The 21,297-nt window shown below is 38.5% G+C and overlaps 2 protein-coding genes across 6 annotated transcripts in view; one reads left to right on the top strand and one right to left on the bottom strand.

Annotated features, from left to right (window-relative positions):
• Positions 1-3,447, bottom strand: part of mapkap1 (MAPK associated protein 1) — a 39,321-nt gene extending 35,874 nt beyond the window's left edge. The window contains exons 1-3 of one of the 4 annotated variants that reach the window (XM_027168024.2): positions 3,266-3,447; positions 2,915-3,024; positions 2,213-2,641 (exon numbers count right to left, since the gene is read on the bottom strand). In XM_027168024.2, the coding sequence (XP_027023825.1) occupies positions 2,213-2,483 (271 nt within the window). In that variant the 5' untranslated portion in view covers positions 2,484-2,641; positions 2,915-3,024; positions 3,266-3,447. Of the gene's footprint in view, positions 1-2,212; positions 2,642-2,772; positions 3,025-3,265 lie in introns of those variants that run through there. The other 3 variants (XM_027168028.2, XM_027168022.2, XM_027168027.2) reach the window with 3 other exon arrangements.
• Positions 3,448-5,575: 2,128 nt separating this feature from the next.
• On the top strand, positions 5,576-19,923 carry ttc33 (tetratricopeptide repeat domain 33). Of its 2 annotated transcripts, none has more exons than XM_027168031.2 (5): positions 5,576-5,839; positions 6,528-6,771; positions 15,480-15,561; positions 18,704-18,835; positions 19,141-19,923. In XM_027168031.2, exons 2-5 carry the CDS (start codon positions 6,551-6,553, stop codon positions 19,501-19,503), a joined length of 798 nt encoding a protein of 265 aa, XP_027023832.1. In that variant the 5' UTR covers positions 5,576-5,839; positions 6,528-6,550; the 3' UTR covers positions 19,504-19,923. The 2 variants fall into 2 exon arrangements, with proteins under 2 accessions (XP_027023832.1, XP_027023831.1); XM_027168030.2 differs by having other exon boundaries at positions 5,576-5,913.
• The last annotated feature ends 1,374 nt before the right edge of the window (positions 19,924-21,297 follow it).

Raw genomic sequence — 21,297 nt, 5'->3', positions numbered from 1 at the left:
AAGGTTAATCACCTACAGCTCAATCTTATAAAAACAAAGGAACTAGTTATTGACTTTAAAAGGAAAATGGAACAACTCACCCCTGTTTGTATGGTTAAGTGGCTGCGATGTGGAGATTGTGGACTCATACAAATACCCGGTTGTCTACAGTAACAAAAAACTCAACTGGACTAAAAACAGAGGCAATGTAAAAGAAGGGCCAAAGTCGACTGCACTTTTTGCGAAGACGACTTAGGCAATTAAATGATTAACATGTTCTATAAGTCTGTGGTGGCCAGCTGCCTTTTCTATGCTGTGGTGTGAGTGCAAAAACATGTGATGCTAACCCAGGGTTTTCCTACATTGAAAATTTTTTGCCAGCCGCCAAAACGATTTTTTTGTCCCGCCAAAGCCGTATTTGATCTGTAATTGGGTTTTGTGAGTGAAGCAGGCTACTGATGAAATGACGGAGAGAACGAGTACAGCCAACCCCCTCTCCATCTTCAGTTCTGTCTTTCTCCCTCACATCAAAATCAACTGATCCCAAAGTAAATCAACTGAATTGCCGCTGGGTGTGAATTGCAGTCAAAAAAAAAAGTTGCCTTATCTTCTCTTACAACTTGTGACAAGCATTCCGCACATGCAGGTGACATAGCTCTGAATAAACGCAAAAAATAAATAAATAAATAAATCTACCCAGTTATGAATTGTTTTGTGTGTGTGTGTGTGTGTGTGTTGACAAATCTTTCGCGATGTCCTAACAGCCAGGATTCCCAAACAACACGTCCGCTAAAGTCTGATTCGCGACCTAATGACTCCTTTGAGCCGATTCATTATAATGAATGGTTAAAGCAATTGGTCTGCCCGTCAGTGTCTGAATCAGTGTATAACAAATCATTACTTCTTAGAAGAACATACATATCTGAAATGAGAAAGTAAGTGTGCTTACCCCATTTAGCAAGAGTGTTTAGTAACCTTTAGCCTTAATAATCCACAGTATGTATAAGCCTATGACAATGTGTAGTAAATTACCTATAAAATCATTTAGTTTAAAGTTAGACTGGAGTGAGATGAAACTAAGCACAAAGCAAGCTGTTGCCAGCTAGCTGCTAATTTTATTACATTTTATATGGTAAAAAATTACACTATTACACCTTTTAACACTATGAAATCGACTAAAGAGATCTTGTAAAAAGGTTCTACAGTGTTAATAAAAAGAGACAAGTTAAATGTTCATCTGCAGGCTGTGATATTTGTAAATAGATAAATTGTGATACCTTTGACATTTCAAATATACTTTGGTATCGATGATGTTTACACGTAAAATAAGTTGTAATCGCTTTCTTTTACTATCTAGCATGACAATGATTTTTTCTTATCCTATTTATTAGTGAAAAATGATCAAAAACTGTTTCTTTGTATTTATTGTAAATTTAACATTTATTGTCAATATTGGGCTTGTGGATCATGTGGGTACTAGGGTACTCTTTGCTGTGTGTGGATGACCATGTTGGTCAGCCACCACCGAAGACCAATTTTGACCAGGAAAAACCCTGTAACCTGCTAAATAAACTCAGCAAAAAAGCAAGTTCTGTCACTGGAGATTAATCTGGTCCCCCTGGAGGTGATTGCTGAGAAGAGAGTGATGTCCAAATTACTGGTCATCATGAATAACACCACTCACCCTCTAAACAACATGCTTGTTGGATTGAGGAGCAATTTAAGCTGGAGATTGATACAAAGGTGAACGCTACAGGAGGTCTTTTGTGCCCACTGCCGTATGACTGTGTAATGCATCCCTCATGTGCAGAGGCACTTTTGACCTTTTTAGTAAAACAGATTCCTTTTATTACAACCTAAAGGACAACTCCTACATAATCTGCATCAGTTTACATATTAGTACATTGTGTATTTGTAAATAAATATATTTGTGTATATTTTGCAAAGATTTGTAGAGTAAATTTTTGTATCTACCTGTATCCACTGTATTTCTACGTTTTTATCCTTTCTATTGTATCTATTTCCAGCTGCTCATGCAAACCAATTTCCCAGTGGCTATTAATACAGTACCTATATATCTATCTAACTATTTATAACAGAAGAAATAATATGAAAGAAGCAATGGAAAATAAAAGCGACTAATAATAAAGTGAGGCTAAGAAAGAGCAAGACACTTCCCCATTAATAAACAAGATTTAAAACCCACAATTACGGAAGATTCAAAGTTACCTACCTGTGTTGGAGCGCCGACGGATGCCAAAGTCCCAACTGGAAGTGATGTCCATGGACTGAGAGAGGTCACAAGGCTGCACATCTCCACTAACAATGGAATCTCCCAACAAACCTTTCAATCCATTACCAGCAGAAATGGCACCTACATAACACTTTTCTAAGTCAACATCTTGGTCAATCAGCACCATCTCACACATTCCTGAGTCATCACTAGTCACATGGGACTGTCGGATGTGGGCCAGTATGATGGTGGGATTGTCAAGAAAAGCCATTCTTATTGGCAACTCCTGCTACAGCTTTCATAAATCATCCAACACTCCACTTCCTTTAATTTACGTTCCATCAAATTTTGGCATTCAAAACAGGTCTGATGTTTCTTCAGAAGTTATCGTTTGTTGTTTCCCCTCAGCAGTCGAGCATTTGTGGTTGCCTGAGGAAATGACAGTTATTAGTAAATTTAAGTACATTTAAGGTGATAGCAGATCACATGACACATAAGACAAATTACAAGGGCATCATGCCAATGGCATTTAATGTATTAAAATACATTAAGACACCTACTTTCATACCACTCTGAATACCATTTGCTGCTTATAATTCCAAACATTGTGAGGATTGCAGTATAAAGATCAGTTTAGCAATTACGTTTTAGTATTTTCACTGCTGGCAATGAGCTACTGACAAACTTTTTTTTCCTCTCTACCTCTTAGGATCTTCTGGTTAGCGATGTCTGACATCCTGTGGGAGACAATGTTGGTACCTCCAGAAAAATTAATATTCGTCAGTATGCGGTGTGACGCTACACTTGTCTTGCTGTAATGAAAACTATATTTATTTCAGACTTAATACTGATAACGAATCTAACGAGAATAGCAAAAAGGATAGCTGGATAGATTATAGGTTTTCCCCCTCTGACTAGCACTTCTGTCTATGACAGTAAAATAACATCCTTATAGGGTCGTATAGGTTATCTATTACACTAGCATTGGATAGTCAGGAAGGCTTTGGCAAAGTATCCCAATGTTATTTAACTGCTCAGAAAGAGCAACTTTACCTTCATGCAATACCAATTCGTTGCCTGAATATATTGGCCATGAAGACAATCACGCGGGAAAAAAAGCGAGTAAATCACAACTTGACACAATGTATGTGTTAAATCTTCTGTTATTCAACGTTACGCCACAACCATATCAGATCCTTTCGCTTCCGGTTTCTTGTTCTTTGCCTTCATGTTTTATGGCGGTTGGATGGCCAGTGTTGGGTGCATTCCCGCCACCTACTGGGCTGGAGTGTTAAAGGTCGACGAGAAGAAGAGATCATCGGGGTGTCAAACTCAAATTCACAGTGGGCCAAAATATAAAACAGAGATAAAAGTCACGGGCCAAACTGAATATTTATTGAAAAAAATAACTGCAACTGATATGTAATGTTCAACCTTTTTTTATATGGAAGCAAACTTTAGTTTTGCTTAAACACAGGATTTGGAATAACCAGAGCCTGATATTACTAACACATAAGAAATTAAATTTTAAATAAGTGCAGAACACCAGTCGTGTTCAAGTCGCAAACTTTGACCATACACGTTTTGACAAACTCTCCCTCATTAAAGGGCCGGGCAGATTTTGCTGTCTCTGCTGCCACAATAAAGCTTTACAGCAGCGTCACTTTTTGATATTGCTTTCATGAACATAATCTGCCGGGAAACCAGACTTTTTTTCATCTCCCCCGCCTTCTGGAGCTTCTGCTTTACGTCCAGGTCCTTATAGTTCTCATAATGTTTCGTTTCATAGTGTCTTCTTATGTTCTTTCGTTACAGACACGTTAGCACACAAGACAAACAGGTCTGTTCTTTATATTCGTGAACAGATAATCTGCCTCCTTCCTGTCTTGAAAGCTCCTATTATCCATCTTTCGTTTGGCCATTTTTGGGGAGGGTGGAATTAACTTGCCCGATGTGACTGTAGCATGGTTGTTAACGACTGCCAACAGAGAATGAGGGGCGCTTGCCGCGGGCGCTTGCGGACCGCGGTCCGGGTCCGGACACAGAAGCTGTCCAATACGGACCCAGACCTACGGCCAAAACAAAAGGTTATGATATAAAACTTGACGGGGCGCTTCTATTTTAATTGGAGCAGCTTTTGCAATCTTTACGGTAGTGGTAGTGGAAACGCACAGACCAATTGCATACGAGTTAAGCCATCTCACGTGAAACCATTCAGCCAATCAAGTCTGTGCATTCCTAAAAATAACAACACTGCAAGACAGATGAGAGAGAATTAGAGTAAAGTTACACATGACAGAAAGATAGCGATACATGTAGAAAACAAAGGGAGAGAACCAGACGAGTGAGACGGAGAAAGGGAGAATAAAGAACAAATGGCGCTCTCCAAAAAAAGAAAAGTGGACAGCGAAAACATTGAATCTAGAACGGACAGACTCATTTCTGTTCACACTTAACACTAAACCAGTGTGTCTCATATGTTCAGAAACCGTGGCACTTATTAAAAGTGGCAATGTGAAACGCCATTATGAGACAAAACATAAAGGTTTTCAACAAACATATCCACTCAAATCTGAAGACGGCGTCCCTGAGACAGCTTTCCCAGGTCTGAGGAAAGTAGCCCTATACATCCTGACCATGTTTGGCTCTACATAACTGCGAGGCAGCTTTCTCTACAATGAACATAATCCAAACTAAATACTGTTCCAGGCTCACTATTGAGCACCTCCAGATGTGTATGAGAGAGGTCCTGATTCCATTCAAGCCCAGGTTTAAAATACTGCCAAGCCAAGCTAGAGCTCAGCTCACTGAGATATAAAAGGGAAAGTTAAGCACTTTATTTAAACATACACAATTTTCACATTTTATTTATTTTCTCTTATTTTAAAATGTAGCCCTACTTTAATTTATTTAATGAGAGAACATTATACATATCTACAATCATACATATGTTCAGTTCTATGATACGTGACAATAAATATTGTCAAAAGGTTTTTGAATTGTACTGAATTTATTTGAATTGACAGTCAGGTATTGCTTGCTTGCAGATGTTGATACAACTACTAGGCTACTTAAATATACAGTATATATCACACTAACTAGACATTCCGGACATTTGCTTCAAGACATTTTCTCTTACTGGACCTCTTTAAAGTTTAGTTGAATACCTCTGGTCTATGAGAATACACAATTTAGTAATTTTGTTTTTAAAAAATACTGGGTTAAGTGAAAGAATTTAAGTTTTTATTTATTTTTCCCCTCCCTCTAGCCTTTGATGTCATTCTAGTGCCCACACTCCAGTCTAATAGGTGGCGGTAATGCACCTTTAAGCTGAGTTGCCAACCGCCATAAACTCGAAAGAAGAAGAAGAAGAAGAAGAAGAAGAAGAAGCAACTGAAGCTGCTACTGCTGCTACTGCTTCGATTTAGCCTGGTCAGAAGCAGGTTAGCCGAGTAGAGTCAGATACTAGCTGAATACTAGCCGTCTTCGTCGTGCGGATTTTTTTTTTTAACGAATGTAGTTATTTACCACAAGAAATGATATATGAGCAAACTGGAGTATTTTAAACTTTAGAATAATAATTGAATAAATCGAATCGACACAAACCAGGAAAAGGACGCGGTTCAGGTAACCAAAAAAAAAAAAAAAAAAACAAGCTAAAGTAATACTACCTAATGTCTTCTCCAGTGGGGGCTCCATAGGTATGACGTGATTTCCCATCATACACAGGAGTTTGTGTACAAGTTATTGTCATGTTCCTCAAACAATGCTAATAGGTGTATGATGATATGGTGTCTTGTGCATGGATATTTATGTGGAATTTCATTAGTTCCCCTAGTTCCTCTTTGTCATATATTGAACGTGTTGGATAAATTTAGATATGTTAGTGTTGGGATGCAAAAAAAAGCAATATCAAATTGGTCATGTGAAATTATTGACACAATGTGCTTATAAATAAATAATGTTACTTATACAATAATGCTAAAATGTTAAAAACATAATGTAATGCTTCATTTATGTTTGTCTCAATGTATAGTTGTGTGTTTGCAACACAGAAGGGAATTATAAGTAAGCATGGCACACAGAGAGGAGCTTTCTTGAATGCTGTGCATTGTGCTTTTATTTGTGGTGCTTTGCTTCCTTGGTTATGAGATGAAAAATTGTGTTGAGCTGTATTAGAATCATTGTTCAGAATAACTGTTGCAACCTGCTGAATGTTTCGACTTTGACCTTTCTGTCCAAAACACTTGATCTGTTGACATGACTGGTTTTTGTCATCTTTTTCATATAAGCTGTTGTCTTTGTTCTTTGTAAGATTGAAATACAGGCTTGAAAAGGATGGCTTCATTTAGCTGGAATAGGAAAGTGGGGGATAAGGTTTCTAAGGCAGCAATGCAGCAGTTTGAGTCTGAATCAAGAAAGGTGGAAGATCACAAGGAGCTGGAAGAAGTTGATTGGCTACATGCAATCAAGCGCAGACGTGAGGTACTGCTGGAAGACTGTGCAGCGAAAAGTAAGAGACTAAAGGATGAGGGAACACTCTTGGCTGAGCAAAGCAGGTATGTACAACAGCTTGTGTTGTGTTAATTAACAAAAGTTTGGTTAACCTAATATAAAATATTTGGTTTAGATATGTTAGTGTTGGGATGCAAAAAAAAAGCAATATCAAATTGGTCGAAAGAAGAAGAAGAAACCCTAGGGTTAGCCCTAACCCTAACCCTAACCCTAACCTAATATAAAATATTTGGTTAACCTAATATAAAATGAAATTTCCACCATTTTTCAGGATATATATATATATATTTACAGGTTAATACCTGTAAAAAAATATTTAATATATATCCATACATCCTGAAAATCCTATTGAATAAAAATCTTTACACTACTTTTAGCAAGAAGCAATAAGTAATTGTTTTTGCTATGAATTGAATATATTTGATAACCATATAGATGTGTTAGAACATGGCACCTTTGGTGGAAGACCACCCAATTTTATTGTCAAGCAAGTATATAGGAACAGATAGTGTTGTGTGTTTTTGGGGAAAAGAAGACTGGATACAAGCTTTCAGGTCACCTCTACCTTTATTTTTATATGTTTGCTTTTAAACGTCCACACTTTATACACACACATACAGCTCTGTGTTCACCTCTCTCTTTTTTGTGATTCTTTCAAAGGGTATATACCTCCAGTTTCTTCCTCGGGGCCTAAATGTATTCTCAATTAGGTAAAAGTCTGGTGAATGATTTAGCCAGTCTAAAAACCCTCTACATCTTTCCCACTGATAAAATCGTTTGTTGTGTCTTGAGCCACTGTCTGGCTGCATGATGAGGTTGCTCTTAGTTAGATTGGATGCATTTCTCTGTAAATTGGCAGATAACGCGTCTTTTGTAGACTTCTGAATTCATTCTGCTGCTAATATCGCAAATTACTTTGTCAAGTTTATTGAGCACACTATGCAGCTATGCACGCCAATTAATAATATTACAGTCACTGTGCTCGTCATTATTTGGATTATGAACAGATTCAGCTCACATTTTGGCCTTTTCATTAGTTTAGTAAAAGTTCATCTCGATTCCAATACTTTTGAGGCTCATTTCTGTATTTTTGTGAAACTTCTAATCTGACATTCTATTCTGAATTTTGACCTGAATTATAATTTATTTTTTATTGCTGATGGTTTGCATCAAGTGGTTTGCATCTCTGCTCTCAAAGTGATACTTCTGTTTTTGTGATACCTCTGATTTGTTTTGGGGTTTTACTTCACCACATATTGTTTCTTTATATCAGTGAAGTATTTTTCCACATTAGTTGGGGCTTCCTTAATTATATTCTTTTTTATGATTTGTAATATAGTTTCTTATTTGAAAGTATCTTTAAATTATTTAAAATCACTTGATGGTAACAGTTTTCTTTAAGATCAGAGAATGAGTGCAATGTACTTTTTTTAAAATTACAGATCAGTTATTATAATAACCCTTCTCTGTCCATCTTTTAAAAGTAGCCTCAACTTAGTGTAATCTGTTATTGGACGTGGCTCTTGATATAGTTTCCAGTCCTCTCAGCTTTTTTGTCCAAACTCTGAGTGTGATTAACCCAAATTTTCCTATTTTTTTGATATTGGTGTGTCATAAAGGCTAGGCTATCCCGTTTCAACAGCATTGTTAATGCATTCTACTGTTGATGTGTGATTTAAGCAGCTCAATAATAATATCTTAAATGATAGAGATGTGCCCTCCTTTATCTTTTTTCTAAAGTTAATGTTTTTATATTTTAATCTGTGTAGTCTGTTCTGCCAAATGAACTTTGATATATATTTCTCTGGATTTTTAAATGTTGATTCAGGAATCCATATCAGGAGGGACTGAAATAAGAAGAGCAGTCTAGGTAAAATATTCATTCTAATTGTCTCAATCCTGCCAAACAATGAAAGTGGCAGCAATTCCCAACTTAATAGATCCTTTTTAATAGTGTTGATTAACTGAATCTAAAATTATTTTATTTGTTTCTTCCTTATTTGGCTGTTAATTTCTTTAATATATTTTTAATAGTAATCTAAATGTAAAGTAAAACATAACTCTATTACACCTAACCCTAAGGTTGTGGATTCGAGTCTCATTGCAGAACTTTGTAGTGCGGATCCTGATGCTGCAGAATCTCCTGCTCGATGGAAGAGGCTCAAAAAGTTTGTGTGAGGGGTGCGAGGGATCATTGACAATAGTAGAGTCTTTGTGTATGCAGTGTGTGTGTGTGTGTGTGGATGATGTCCTGGATAGAGGGGACAAATTGTTTTTGTGACACCAGTTTCCCAGTTGTCCCAAATCCGCTCTGTATGGTGTTTCATTGTGGTTTCTGTTGAGGCCCACTACTGTCATGTCATTAGTAAACTTGGTCAACAACAGAGGAGGGATGATGATTTTAGGTTTTGATGATTTGAAGGTATTGAAATTAGTTTACTTTTGAAGGGGAGGAAAGCATTCTAATTGCTGATTAGGGGACCCCATGAAAGCCTGTGCTTTTTTTTTTAAATAGTTACACATGGGCATTGTATCTTCATTTTAACAATATAGGAAGATTCAATTTATAGAACTAAACAAATAAAGCCAAAGAACGGAAAAACTTATAATTTGTAAAATGTAAAATCACATCGGTTGTAAATTATGTTGGCTTTAAAATTATGTAAATTATGTTGGCATTCTGTTTTCCGTTATAAGCGTATTATTATTATTATTATTATTATTATTATGTTGGCTTTGTAGAAGCCCACATTCTGATTTCCGTTATAAGCTTATTATTATTATTATTATTATTATTCTTAGACAAAAATTTATTTAAAAAAAATGCGGCCCAGGGCGTTCGAGCCACATGCACCTAATTCGGATATGTTGTAGACCCTGGTCTGAAGTTTGTTGCTTCTATTTTTCTAAGCAATCGGAATTCCGGCATTCCTGGTACGGAAGCTCAAAGTGGCCTTTTTTCCCATAGACTTCCATTATAAACTTCTGAGGTTTGAAATTCGGCAAGTTTTTGAGCGATTTACACCGAACTCGGACAGGTTCTTTAGGACCTTACTCCGGACCAAATTTTTATTCCGGAGTTCCAACGGAATTTTCGGTTTTCCCGTAGTCGACGATCGAACATCCCATAGACTTGAATAGGGAATTCCGAAAAGTCCTCTAAGCTCTCACACACACAATATACATCCAACATTAAGAATTGCATGTATTGTTGTTCTATGCAGTATAATAAGTAGAATCCCATAATGACTGCAGTATTGACATGAAATGTCCAAACCCTCAGTAGCCACGTTTTGCCAAAAGTATTGGCACCCCACCGGGTATTCTGGTGACGTCACTCGACACCACGTGATGTCACGTGTAGCCCCGCCCCCAAAACCAGCGAAATCAAAAATTTGCACAACATGGACATGTGACATATCAAAACACTCAGCACATTGAGGGGAACTGCTCCACGGATATTTTGGTCACGTCACGTGACGTCACGTGTAGCCCCGCCCCCAAAACACGCAAAATCAAAAACTTGCACAACATGGACATGTGACATATCAAAACACTCAGCACAATGAGGGAAACTGCCCGATGGGTATTATAGTCACGTCACGTATAGCCCCACCCCTAAAACCAGTGAAATCAAAAATTTGCACAACATGGACATGTGACATATCAAAATACTCAGCACAATGAGGGGAACTGCCCCACGGGTATTATGGTCATGTCACGTGACGTCACGTGATGTCACATGTAGCCCCGCCCCAAAAACAAGCTAAATTAAAAATTTGCACAACATGGACATGTGACATATCAAAACACTCAGCACAATGAGGGGGACTGCCCCACGGGTATTCTGGTCACGTCACGTGAGGTCACGTGTAGCCCCGCCCCCAAAACAAGCGAAATCAAAAATTTGCACAACATGGACATGTGACATATCAAAACACTCAGCACATTGAGGGGAACTGCCCCACAGGTATTCTGGTCACGTCACGTGATGTCACATGTAGCCCCGCCCCAAAAACAAGGAAAATTAAAAATTTGCACAACATGGTTAGATATGTTATTGTTTCTGCCATTTGTATAACTTTTTGTTGTTTTCAACTATCAGTGTAGTTTTTATCATTTTTTATTTCACTTTAAACTAATGTCTTTTTAAGAACAGCAACGGCTCTTTTAAGAGCCACCCATTAATTCAAATTAAGCGCATTTTTTCTTTTTCTCCTCACATTACATAATTATTTTTTAAACATATGACACATATCACAAAGAATGATAAGAATGACTTTAATATGATAAAGCTTGGGTACTGTTAGACTCGCCATTCTTCACATTAATGAATTAATACATAAAACCGCAAAGGCTTTCTTGTCTTCCTGAATGGAGTAGGGGATAGCGATTTGTTTAGCATGCAAGAGTTTCGCGGTTCGAATCCACTCTTGGACAGTATTTTTTCTAACACTTTATAATAAAGGTTCATTAGTTGACATGTTGTTGTTTCTGCCATTTGTATAACTTTTTGTTGTTTTCAACTATCAGTGTAGTTTTTATAATTTTTTATTTCAGTTTAATGTCCTTTTAAGAGCAGCAACGGCTCTTTTAAGAGCCACCCATTAATTCAAATTAAGCTCATTTTTTCTTTGTCTCCTCACATTACATAATTATGTATATCACAAAGAATGATAAGAATGACTTTAATATAATAAAGTTTGGGTATATAACTTGCCACGTGCAAGCACATTCACATTTTTTTAGGAAATGTACCGTTCTAGTTATTATTCTTCTTCCAGACACTTTTTCGGCGCAGAACTTGTCCCACAGCTTTTGTCCTAGACCCATGGATGAGGTGTCAAATCGACCGGCTCATTGAGGACAGGTGTGCTATGACTTTTATAAGCGATCGGAATTCCAGAATTCCCGGTACGGAAGCTCAAAAGGGTTTTTTTTTTCCCATAGACTTTAATGGGGAATTCTTAAAATTCTTTTGTTCTCTCTAGATGTAAAGGAGACTGTCAATACATGTAACTATCAACTCCACACTATCAATCCAATGATTCCACAAGTATTGGCACCCAGTCAATACACTTTTGTCCAAAAGTATTGGCACCCCACCGGGTATTCACCTGGCATCATGTGTAGCCCCGCCCCCAAAAAACTGTTCTATGTAGTATAATAATAAGTAGAATTCCATAATGACTGCAGTTTTGACATGAAATGTCAAAACACTTAGTAGTCACTTTTGTCCAAAAGTATTCACACCCCACCGGGTATTCACGATGTCACGTGTAGCCCCGCCCCCAAAATAAACGTAATCAAAAAGTTTGCACAACATGGACATGTCATATATCAAAACACTCAGCACGATGAGGGGAGGTTGCCACGTTGCCAATCACCATTCACATTTTCTTCAGGAAATGTACTGTTCTAGTTGTTATTATTATTCTTAGCCAAAAATTTATTTAAAAAAATGCGGCCTACGGCTTCCGAGCCACATGCACCAAATTCGGATATGTCGTAGATCCTGGTCTGAAGTTTGTAGCTTCTATTTTTCTAAGCGATCGGAATTCCGGCATTCCCGGTATGGAAGCTCAAATTGGCCTTTTTCCCCTTAGACTTCCATTATAAACTTTTGAGGTTTATAACTCGGCAAGTTTTCGAGCGATTTCCACCGAACTCGGACAGGTTCTTTAGGACCTTACTCTGGACGAACTTTTTATTTCGGAGTTCCGACTGAATTTTCGGTTTTCCGGTAGTCGATGATCGAACATCCCATAGACTTAAATGGGGAATTCCGAAAAGTCCTCCAAGCTCTCCCACATGCAGTACATCCAACATTAAGAATTGCATGTACTGTTCTGTGCAGTATAATAATAAGCAGAATCCCATAATGACTGCAGTATTGACATGAAATGTCCAAACCCTCAGTAGCCACTTTTTGCCAAAAGTATTGTCACCCCACCGGGTATTCTGGTGAAGTCACTCGACACCACGTGTAGCCCTGCCTCCAAAACAAGCTAAATCAAAAAATTTGCACAACATGGACATGTGACATATCAAAACACTCAGCACAATGAGGGGAACTACCTCAAGGGTATTTGGATCACGTCACATGCTCATGTCCGCTCGCCTCCAAAAGTATTTGCACCCTAGCGGTCCAGTAGCTTTCACAATCTTTCTGTCCACTCGCCTCCAAGATGCACCGGCCTTTGTGAATACTTGCACCGTCAAAGCCAACATCAAAGTTTACAAACTTTACAAATCTAGTTAGAACTGCATTAGTTAACAATTAAAATTGTTGAAGAGAGGTATCACCATGATGAGGTCTGAAGAGCTCTCTGAGGCCTTCAGAAAAAAGCTTGTTGATGCTTATGAGTCTGGTAAGAGATTTAACAAGATCTCAAAAGATTTTGTAATCATCCATTCTACTGTCTGAAAAAAATTGAAAATGGAGAACAAACAAAATAGCCAAATCAGGCCATCCAAGCAAATTCTCCCCAAGAGCATTAAGGAAGATGCTTAAAGAAGTCTCTAAAAACCCCAAAATATCATCACCGCAAGCAAGCTGTTGCTACAGTTGATGTCAAAGTGCATGTACAGTATCTACAATCAGAAAGAGACTACACAACTTTAATAACCATGGAAGATATGCAAGGAGGAAAAGTTTGCTCCCTACGAAAAACACAAGGGCAAGACTGAAGTTTGCCGAAGAACAAAGAGATAAATGCCGACACATCTGTGCTTTGGCACAAAAACAGTCTGTAAATGCTAAGTCAAAGCCCAGATTTAAATCCTATTTGAGAGCCTGTGGGGTGATTTGAAACAGACTTGCATGCAAGAAACCCCTCAAACATTAGTGTGATTTTTGTGTTCGATTCCGTGTCTTCTGTACCTGTGTGCAAAAACCCACACCTGAGGTCACCTAACAGAGGAGAATTTATCAGGCCCAAGATTGACAGATTTGACACTTGAGCCTATGTTTAACATGCGAGTAAATGAAACTTCTAAAAGTGATTGGAGCAGCCTGATTCTTTTGGTTGTCAAGAGGTCGGTCCATTTTAATGTGGACTTTAGAAAAGTCAATGTAATGTCTTAGCTATAATTGAACTGAATGCTGGACTATAGCACTGAATAACTATGAGCCTATGCCTCATTCTTACTTCTATATGCCTTTTGAGTACACTTTTTACTCATGGTGGAGTCTGTTGGGAATATTACCAACCCATTTATATTAAATTCAAATGAGGTTTGTGCTAGAATTCACAAAATGTATAAAATCTTAGTATTTGTAGAAATATTCTTAATTGTGGTGCAATCCTTATTGGGAAAAGGTCTGTTAATTGGAAGCAGTGACATCATCAAGGCATAAGCACCGTTGTGACCATCTGCCTGTCACACTCATACCTGTCTTCATGAGGCATATCAAGATGCCCACCTGGGCAAAAAGAAAAATACTCATATTAGAAATGTTACATAGTCTTCAGTTTAGTATTTTTTACTTTCAAAACTGTGCTTGCAGGGCCTGAAGGCTCATGTCTGCAACTGGATTCTGGAATTCCAGACTAGAAGACCTCCGTCAGTCGAGGTCAGGAGCAGCACCTCAAACCCCACCACACTGAGCACTAACACTGCTGTTAACTCTGCTGACTAATGACTGTACAGCAATGCACAGCTCAAACCACATAATCAAGTTCCCTGTTGACACGACCATGGTGGGTCTCCTCAGCAAGAACAGTGAGTCAGCATACATAGAGGAGGTGCCACAGCCAACAGCATGGTGTATAGAAAAAAGCTATCTCTAAACTTTGGCTGAACTTTTTTGTACTGTGTAGTGACATTAGATATCTTTGCAATATTTTTGTGATGAAAGAAGGCCATCCATGATATCATATCTGTTTGATTTTCAAATGAAAGACTGGAGTTAGTAATCACACCAAGATCATTTGCCATGTATAATGAAACAGTAAATCTGAATAGCCATTTTTATGTAATCAGAAAGATTACTTATAGCTGCATGTGCTTGTAGTACAAGTTCTTGTCAGAATTATGTAGGAGGAAGCACATTTTTCAATCCAGTTTTTCTGGTGCCTCTCATCTGGCTTTGCTGATACAAGACTGTCATTCACATCATCATCATATGGCAACCACACTTTCCCCTTGAAACTACACTCTTGATCACATCGAATGGTGCAATTTTCTCTGACAGAGAGCTAATAAACACTTGTCACAGGTTAAACTATTACTAATGACAGAGGAAGAAAGACTAAATATCCAGCAACTAGATGGATGTTTACCACTGGACAAACTGTTTGTCATAATGATTTATAATGGTATACGTTTTTTCCTGGGTCCTTGTCATTGATTGTAATTCAGTAAGAATAATCAGCATCTCCTAAACACACTGAATATACTTTGCATATACAGTGCATGAAACCGCACAGCACCTCAGGTGGAATTTGACCTCTCCATCTGTGAAAAAGGCCTCAGAGCTTTCCTTATTAATTAAAGCAAAGCTCATCTAATTGGTCAAGAAAGAAGAAGGTAGATACCTTTTAACTGGTTAAATAAGCAGTGTTAACAATACATTGTTATTCAAACAATATAAACACATCTGTGTTTTTACAGTACACAACACCGTTATCTGTGAGGTATTTACCCTTTGTGCACACGCAATCATTGACAATTGTCTTGATTTCTACACATATTCTAGTTTAGAGCTCTTATCATTTGTCTGGTCAATATGTCATGTGGTTTCCTTCAGACACTGGGAAGCGGTGAGGAAATGGGATGAGGCCATTCAGTTGACTCCAGAAGAAGCTGTAATTTATGAGATGAAATCACAGGTATGTGTGAGTTCCTAACGCATGCATGTAATTAGAGATGCTCCGATCAGCATTTTTGGGGTCGATTACCAATCACCAATATCATGATCTGCCGATTGCTGATCACTGCCGATAACAGAATGGCAGGGGAATGGGAATCTTTTATCTATAATCTGGCAGAGTTTGCACCATTTTTAGAAATGAAATTAACTCTAAATTAACTGTATTGAGGAAAAAAAACTGTAGAAATAGGCTACAGTCAAGATCTTGAAGAACCACCAAGTGTTTATTTTAGAAAATGAGAACTTAAGTAGGCCATCTACTGTAGGCCATCTTTCCCAAATAAGGCAGAGTAACTTAAAATTTTTCTAAACAAAGAGGGGTCAGGCAGACCAACACACATCAGATCAGATTAATGGGATGTAGCCTCTTAAAACACTGATTACTTTTTATAATTGGCAGCAAAATGTAAAACTTGTTAAACCAAAACTGGCTACTGCCACAAAGGACAAAACTATGGCAAGTGTTTTTTTCTGTTATTATTATGAACGCCAACTACATCAGATCCAAAAAAAAAAAAAAAATGAAAGCTACTGTAAGCCAATGCCATACTTTCTAAATAACAAGGCAGAGAAACAAGGAAGCCAAGCATATAGTTACCAACCAGATGAACTTGGGACGGTATGAGGTTACATAGTAAAATGTAATGGTTGTAAAATGTAAATAAAATTAATATGCAGTACAGACCAAAGGTTTGGACACACCTTCTCATTCAAAGAGTTTTCTTTATTTTTCTCTTCTTGTCTGTTGTGCCATAGCTCCAGACCTATGGACTGATTGCTGCATCTGATCACTTTTGGTGTGCCTCTTACTTTGGCTTTGTCTGTCTGACATGAACATACTTCCCACACTAGTTAGAAAGCAATTAAAATTATGCCATATACAGTATCTCACAGAAGTGTGTACACCCCTCACATTTTTGTAAATATTTTATTATATCTTTTCATGTGACAACACTGAAGAAATTACACTTTGCTACAATGTAAAGTTTGCTGTCCCCTTAATATAACTCAACACACAACCATTAATGTCTAAACCGCTGTCCACAAAACTGAGTACAAATCTCCAAATTGTGTCCAAAGTGTCAATATTTTGTGTGGCCACCATTATTTTCCAGCACTGCCTTAACCCTCTTGGCATTGAGCTCACCAGAGCATCACAGGTTGCCACTGGAGTCCACTTCCACTCCTCCATGATGACATCACGGAGCCGGTGGATGTTCAAGACCTTGCACTCTTCCACCTTCCATTTGAGTTTGCCTCACAGATGCTTAATAGGGTTTAGGTCTGAATACATGCTTGGCCAATCTATTATCTTTACCCTCAGCTTCTTTAGCAAGGCAGTGATCATCATTGAGGTCTGTTTGCGGTTGTTATGTTGGAATACTGCCCTGTGGCCCAGTCTCCTAAGGGAGGGGATCATGCTCTACTTCAGTATGTCACAGTACATGTTGGCATTCATGGTTCCGTCAGTGAACTGTAGCTCCCCAGTGCTGTCAGCCATAGACCATGACACTCCCACCACCATGCATGACTGCAGGCAAGACACAATTGCAGGGTTTTTCCTGGGTCAAAATTGGTCTTCGGTGGTGGCTGGACGGCATGGTCATTCACACACAGCAAAGAGTACCCTAGTACCCACATGATCCACAAGCCCAATATTGACAATAAATGTTAAATTTAAAATAAATACAAAGAACCAGTTTGTGATTTTTTTTCTTATCCTATTTATTCATGAAAAAATTGAAATCTCAATCTAAATAAATAAGATAAATCTCAATTACTTTCTTTTTCATTTGTTCCTGAATTTCTTTGGATCTCAGCATGATGTGTAGGAGAGCAGGAGACACCTCTGCTCTTTAGGACTGTGAAGGCAGTGAATACAACATCTTCAGGGAGGCTGCAACCAACGGCGATTCTGTCAACCTGGAGGAGTACACGGCAACAGTGACCAACTACGTCAGCAAGTGCATTGATGACAAGACCATCACCACATGCTCCAACCAGAAGCCGTGACTTAGCCTTCAGAGCAGGAGACAGGGCAGTCCTAAGAACAGCAAGGGCCAAAATGTCCTGAGCCATCAGAAAAAGAAAGTGTGCAAATGCCCAGGCAATCCACAGCCATGACCCTTCATTTACCCCTCACCCACCTGGACATTAAAGACACTTGCTGACTGTGTAGCAATGTTCTGCTCGAATTAAGTTCAATAATGTCATGACCTTTGTGGGTCTCATCAGCAAGAACGATGAGTCAGCATACAGAGAGGGAGTGCAACAGCTAACTGCCTGGTGTAGAGCCAACAACCTGTCTTCGAATGTTGATAAAACTAAAGAGATGTTTGACTTCAGAAGAGCACAGAGCGACCACTCTCCGCTGAACATTGATCCAAGATCGTCAAGAGCACCAAATTCCTTGTTCATCTAGCAGAGAACTTCACCTGGTCACTCAAGCCTTAGCCTTACACTTGCCTCAGAGCCTTACACTTGCCTCTGTTAACAGGTTCCTTGGCTTTCTCTGGATGTCCGAGGCAGACAGAGGAAAAAAAATCAGGCATGGTCAAAATTCAGATTTACAGTCCATGACCATGAGAACTGAATGCTTTCAATAAACATGGGTAAGACATCTGTTTCAATCAAAGGGCAAACTCAAAACAGCTGCAGGCAATAAGGAGATGTAAACCAATAACACGATAAGCATGGAGACAAGTCAAAACAAAGACAGATTCCTAAGCAAATCCAGCGCAACACGAAGTGCAGCCAGCTGCTGTGTGTTGCATAGCTCAGTTCACAACACAGTACGAACATACCCACCATGTCTTTATACATTTGCATATATCATCAGGTGACACACCCTACAGTTTCAGTTGCTATGCTGGTGATACTCAATTTTACATACATACCACCACTCACAGGTACACTAGTGGCTCCAGCATGAATGAAATAGGTCTGACAGACCTAAAGACTTGGGTAAATTCTACACCTCTTACTTTCTGAGGCTTAACAGTAAGAATCTGATTTCAAACTGCAGAACTCAACTTTCTCAAACCATAAACTTAACATAAAGGATTTGTAAGACATAACTTATTTGTGCTGTGATCCTCTAGGTGCTAACCATACTGCAAGAGGACTTCGCTGCAGTGCAGGCAGCAGAAATGGCAGTGAAACTTCAACCAGTGTGGTGGGAGGCATGGCAGACTTTAGGGCATGCCCAGATAAACCTTGGTGAGGTAGACCTTGTAAGTGCACAAGACAATTTCTGTTACAGTAAATGCAATAACCCAAAGTCCACACAAATATTAACTAGAACCAAAATAGAACCATATATGGGCCCCAGAACAACCCAAAAGTAGACTCAAAAGAAGTACATGTACTGTTAACTGAACAGAGTGGAGTGGAGCAGCTTTAACCACTGTAACCTGAAACCACTAGTTGTTTGTCTTGCAAATATTTGATGGACAAGGTTACCTTTAGCTTAACAAGTGTCTTTCTATTATCTACTTTGTATTCAGACACCTGTCAGCCATTTCTGTGTCTGTTTCAGGCTGTACGTTCCTTCCAGATAGCACTGCACCTACACCCATTAGAGCGTCGCCTGTGGGAGGAAGATTTGAGATGGGCGCTACATCTACGTGAAAAGAAACATGCTATGCAGCAGAAAGCCACACAAGATGATCAGGCCCGAAAACTTATTGATGATCCTCCCGAGCTGCAACAAGATTATGGGGACTTTGATTGTGATGAGGTCATAGCTGCCTGCACAGCCATAGCAGACCGCCAACAGAGATATGAAGAGTTAAGGAGGAACAGTATCCTGGATGTGCAAGATGTTCCTATTGAAATGGTAGTCAGGAATTCTAAATTAAATGCTTCAAAGCATAGTTTGGTTAAAGCAAGAATTATTTAAGAAGTGACACTTTTGTAAACACAATGTAAACAAAGCTGTCCAGCAGTTTACACACAGATAGGAGTCCCTGGGACAGTTCCTTGACAAACCACCAGAGGGTACTGGCAGGCATATTTTTTCAGAGCCAGATTTTACATTCTTACATTGTTATTCCCCATACATGTTGTGGTTTGCCATTCATTTTGTTCTGCCTTCCTGTCATGGTACCTGTTCCTTATTTACCCAAATGTTTTGCCCTATATATTACAGCAGTTTTGTATCTGTCTTTGTCAGTCATTGTTTTGTGTTTGCATGGTATGGTTGTCTGTGTGTCCTGGTTCCTGTATTTTTGCTGTGTTTTGTTACTCGTGTATTTGTCCTGTGTTTGATGTAAGTCTCATTGTAGTTTACTTTTGGTAACTAAAGCCATTCTTTACTTGATCCTGCATCTGGGTCTGATTCAGCTGCCTGCAGGAGATCATGATTACTGATTACTGACTCCCGATCGTTACACACACTTTTTATTTTTCGTAACAGGGAAAACAACTCCATAGTAGCTAGCAGTATATTCGTTTAGATTACTTCCATTTCATGTTAACATCATGTTTATTTCAGCATCCTATAAAATCTTTTGCCTTCCTCATGACATAGGGTGATGAGCATTGCCTGCAGATGTTTTAGCAGTTCACTTACAACTCAAAGCACATACATGTGCAGTGGGTGTGCTGAGAATTCTAATTAATAGAGTATTCCTCTAATAGTATGCCACTGATTATATTTTTTGAATTCTCATTAACTTCAAGAGATTATGTAGAGGGACCAGCTATATACAGTTCCCTCTCAAAGTATTGGCTTGTCAAAGACCTTTCTTTTGTTTTGCTATTCACTACAGAAATATTCTTTTGAGATCAAAAGATGACTTTCATGGGGCAGATAGGAATTGCACATTTAATTTGATTATACAACTTAGTTCATTGGCAAATATTGTCTAAACCACCTGTTACTGATTTATCAAAAATATTGGGAAATTGGATTAACTTTTTGCGTAGGTATGCCGTGGTAGATATAGTGTGCCAAGGTAAACCAATTTTTCCATCTGGACTGTTTCTAAAAAAAGATTTCTATTCTAGATGGAGACAAGCGGCAAAATATAAATAAGAGTACACGCCAATTAAGGATATGAGAATAAGAATTTGTTTGCCTCGTCCTAGATAGACAAAAGTCCAACATACTAAAAAGAACAACCTTTTTCTCCACCAGTTACTTTTCAAGCTCTGTGAAAGAAATTAACTTTAACTTTTTTGGGAACTTTTCACACCGGACAAATTTGGCTTGGTGTATTGACTATGCATTTGAGCCTTAAAGGATATTGGGTCATTTAATACATTGCTCCAAAAGATACATTTTTATAAGATTGACAAAAAATTGGGCTGTGATGTAGGAGCCGTCAAGAAAGATTAGGTGGTTTTTACACCTGGTCACTTCATGCGTTTTCTGTGATCCGATATCTATCCGATCGTAAAAAGACCAGGGGTCTCATTTATAAACCGTGCGTACGCACAAAACGGGGCTGGAAACGTACGTGGTCAGGGTATATTCTGGCAAACGGTTTCCCTATTGCGATTTCGCAATCGGCAGAGCAAATGTAGCACACGCCGTTTACCAACTCGCGATGGGTAATTCGCAAAGCACAACATTCCTTCCGTTTACCCAACGCGAGGTCATAGGAAGGAATTAAAAGTAAGAGGCGGGGCAACATTTACCAAATTTCAAACTTAAAGTACATGCAAACAGATACTAATAGACAGGTTTCAG

The sequence above is a fragment of the Tachysurus fulvidraco genome, chromosome 26 (genome assembly GCF_022655615.1).
Source record: "Tachysurus fulvidraco isolate hzauxx_2018 chromosome 26, HZAU_PFXX_2.0, whole genome shotgun sequence".
Lineage (NCBI taxonomy): Eukaryota > Metazoa > Chordata > Actinopteri > Siluriformes > Bagridae > Tachysurus > Tachysurus fulvidraco.
Note: the sequence above shows the minus strand (reverse complement) of the source record. Positions and strands in the feature narration are given on the sequence as shown.

Coding starts and splice junctions, on each gene's coding strand:
- ttc33 (XM_027168031.2), top strand. CDS start 6,551: ATGGCTTCATTTAGCTGGAATAGGAAAGTGGGGGATAAGGTTTCTAAG. Junction 6,772..15,479: donor CTCTTGGCTGAGCAAAGCAG/GTATGTACAACA, acceptor GGTTTCCTTCAG/ACACTGGGAAGCGGTGAGGA. Junction 18,836..19,140: donor ACCTTGGTGAGGTAGACCTT/GTAAGTGCACAA, acceptor TGTCTGTTTCAG/GCTGTACGTTCCTTCCAGAT.